General features: G+C 33.4%; 2 protein-coding genes across 2 annotated transcripts; both read left to right on the top strand.

Annotated features, from left to right (window-relative positions):
* Positions 1–129: 129 nt before the first annotated feature.
* On the top strand, positions 130–635 carry CBG25022 (the record flags this gene model as incomplete). The annotated part of the gene is made up of 3 exons (XM_002648618.1): positions 130–239; positions 314–433; positions 524–635. Coding segments are annotated over 3 exons (342 nt in total), but the record flags the coding sequence as incomplete, so codon positions are not given.
* Positions 636–1,023: 388 nt separating this feature from the next.
* Positions 1,024–3,008, top strand: CBG25021 (the record flags this gene model as incomplete). Its single annotated transcript, XM_002648617.1, has 3 exons — positions 1,024–1,086; positions 1,841–2,474; positions 2,818–3,008. 3 exons carry the CDS (start codon positions 1,024–1,026, stop codon positions 3,006–3,008), a joined length of 888 nt encoding a protein of 295 aa, XP_002648663.1.
* Positions 3,009–3,289: the final 281 nt, after the last annotated feature.

The raw sequence follows: 3,289 nt of genomic DNA, 5'->3' as shown, positions 1-3,289 counted from the left end.
TTTAAGTACATGTACAGTATCCCCGGTTTCGACAAAACCCTACTTGGCCATCCAGGTTTTGTATGTTATCGATGGAATTTTACGGGTTGCTTTGGAAAATTGTATTTCTTCCAATTCAAAGAATTTCAGATTTTTCCATCTGCAATTCTACCAATGTTGACTTATCTGCTAGTCAAGGAGCTAAAGAATGCAAAACTTTTGAGAAGAAAATTGTCGTTTACGAGGACTAAAGAGGAAAAGTGAGTAATTTTTTGAATTCTGAAATTTTCAGAATCTCAGAATCTCAGAATCTCATAACTTCAAAGTTTTTCAGCACCGAATCCGATCATACCACCAAAATCGTTGTTTTCATGACAATCAGCTCAATGATAGCGCAAGTTCCCCTTGGAATAGTATACGTCGGTCAGGGTCTCGAAACTTCTCAAGATTTTCAGTAGGTCAAAATTTTCAGACATTTTCAATCGATTACTTTTTTTACGAATCTCGCAATAGACCTAATTTCAATTTTTGGCGTTTTTTTCAGCTTTGAATGCCGCTATGAATGCTCCACTGTTTTATTTGCTTATCTGTTTCTTCACAGTACCGAGAATCTGCGAAGAAACTTTTCAATTGTTTTAGGTCCATTAACGATATGAAAAACCGATTTTCTCAAAGTTCTGTCAAGATTCTTTTCGAAAATTTCATATTTTCCCACTTTTTTTTCCATACATATATTCAAAGGCTTTCAAAGAAGAAAAGTGAGCAAAGTCCATATTTTGTGCTCATTTTTGTTCTTGACAGATCACGTTCTCCGCACCAACAACACATCTGGCTGTAGCGAAATGGGCACAAGATTATACTCGTATTTATGCACGCACTCTTTTTCACACACTGCTCATTTTTCTTCTTTTTTTGAGAATTTAGAGATCACCTCTACTGATATTTGTTCTTCATTTCTAATATTTCTTTTTGAGAATTTTTAGATATCACTTTTGATTTTTATTCTTTTATTTTCTACTTTTCTGAAATTTTTGAATTATAAAAATGGATAAGGAGAACAATCTATGCGATGTATGTGGAAAATCAGATGCTTCATGGCATTATTCAGTGAGTTATTTGGTTATTTTGTAACACGGTTACTTATCCTTTTCGTTTGAAAAACTTCAAAAAATCTGAATTTCTGAAGTTCTGAATTTCTGAATTTCTGAATTTCCGAATTTCTGAATTTCTGAATTTCTAAATTTTAATTCTGATTTCTGAATTTCTGAATTTCAATTCTGAATTTCTAAATTTCTGAATTTCTGAATTTCTGAATTTCCGAATTTCTGGATTTCTGGATTTCTGGATTTCTGAATTTCCGAATTTCCGAATTTCTGAATTTCCGAATTTCTGAATTTCTGAATTTCTAAATTTTAATTCTGATTTCTGAATTTCTGAATTTCAATTCTGAATTTCTAAATTTCTGAATTTTTGAATTTCTGAATTTCTAAATTTCAATTCTGATTTCTGAATTTTTGAATTTCAATTCTGAATTTCTGAATTTCAATTCTGAATTTCTGAATTTCTGAATTTCCGAATTTCCGAATTTCTCAATTTCTGAATTTTTGAATTTCCGAATTTCCGAATTTCCGAATTTCTGAATTTCTGAATTTCAATTCTGAATTCTGAATTTCTGGTTTTCTTAATTTCTGAATTTCTGAATTTCAATTCTGAGTTTCTGAGTTTCTGAATTTCCGAATTTCTGAATTTCTGAATTTCTGAATTTCTGCATTTCAATTCTGAATTTCTCCATTTCTGAATTTCTGAATTTTCGATTTTCTTTTTATTTGAAGCCGGTTTTCCGTTCAAATTCGATTTTTAGGTTAACTGTTGTAACCCGTGCAGAATGGTATATCGGAGATCACTCAAAAATGCTCCAAAACAATGTTCCCGAGGAATAAGGTGCTCGAACTGCAGATTCTGTAGATTAAGACAATGTATTCAAGCAGGAATGGGTGCACCAACCCCGTGGTCATATCATGCGATTGAACATTTGGATATCTTGCACATCTTCAGAGAGCACACTTTTTTGAATTACACTTTTCCGGAAAACTTGAACTTTGAAGAATTAATTCACTCGAAATCAGTGAATTATATTTCAACGTCCGCTCATTCCCAACCCACTTGGACCAGGACCAATCTTTTCACATCTATTGATTTTATCAGAAAATTTGAAGTCGTTCGGAAACTTTCAAAACCAGAAATTGAGGCGTTTATCAAACAATCTTATCTCCCAGTTTCCATGTTTTTCACCGCTTGGAACTCTTTTCAAAATAGAAAGAAATACGCGGAATTTCCCGGAGAAATCGATATCATATCAGACGAGCTCAAAGAAAAACATTACCAAGAAGAAAATGTTCATAAAATTCGATGTTCAATTATAGAAAAGTTGGCGGGATTGGAAGTGAAAAAGGAAGAATTTCTGTTGCTCAACGCGATCATTGTTTGTGATCCAGGTGAGTAAAGTGTGATAAATGTTGTTCAATTCAATCGGAAACTTGACATCCGAGCTACAGACTTCTGGAAATAGCCAAAATGACCAGAATTCAACTGGAAAAAAACGTTTTTGAATATTTTATTGATCGGTACTGTTAACATGGGGACCCTTATTATCGAAAGTTGAGGTCCGTGTATGTGTAGTGCGAGGTACAAAGTATAAAAGTTTAAGCATAGTGGTCAAATTCTGAGGTTCTTATGTATTCAACTGTGAGGTCCCTTTGTGTCATAGCCTGAGTGTCAAAGCATGAGGACCCTATAACACAGATCATAAGGATCCCTCCAATACATAGTAATTTTCAGCAGCTCCCCATCTCTCCGAAGAACGCAAATCAGAAATTGAAAACGAACAAAACCGATATCTCTCATTATTATTGAATCACTGCTTACGAAATTATCAGAAGCATGGACCATCCAGATTTGCCAATCTATTAACTATTCTCAACACCATCAAAATTGTGATGGATGCTGCTGAAAAAATTTCGAAATGTTGAAATCATTTATTTGAATTTTTCAGATCTTTTTTTTTGGAAATAAAGCTTTTTCTTTAATTAAAGGTGGTGTGCGGTGAAATTTTTTATTGCTTTATTTTATGCAGAAATCTGTGTAGATTCCCATAAAAATAAAGAAAAAATTCAAAAAAAAAATTCCTTCATCGAGAAAAACGCATCGAAAAATACGTTGAAACCCCATAGGGACGAGCTTTTTTTCTAGGCCGCCCGGTGAGTAAGAGCGCGCGAATTCATAGTTTTAAAATTTTTTCGCTCGTTTTCAC

The sequence above is a fragment of the Caenorhabditis briggsae genome (genome assembly GCF_000004555.2).
Source record: "Caenorhabditis briggsae AF16 supercontig from assembly CB4, cb25.NA_341, whole genome shotgun sequence".
Lineage (NCBI taxonomy): Eukaryota > Metazoa > Nematoda > Chromadorea > Rhabditida > Rhabditidae > Caenorhabditis > Caenorhabditis briggsae.
The sequence above is the reverse complement of the archived record's forward strand: the minus strand, read 5'-3'. Positions and strand labels throughout refer to the sequence as shown.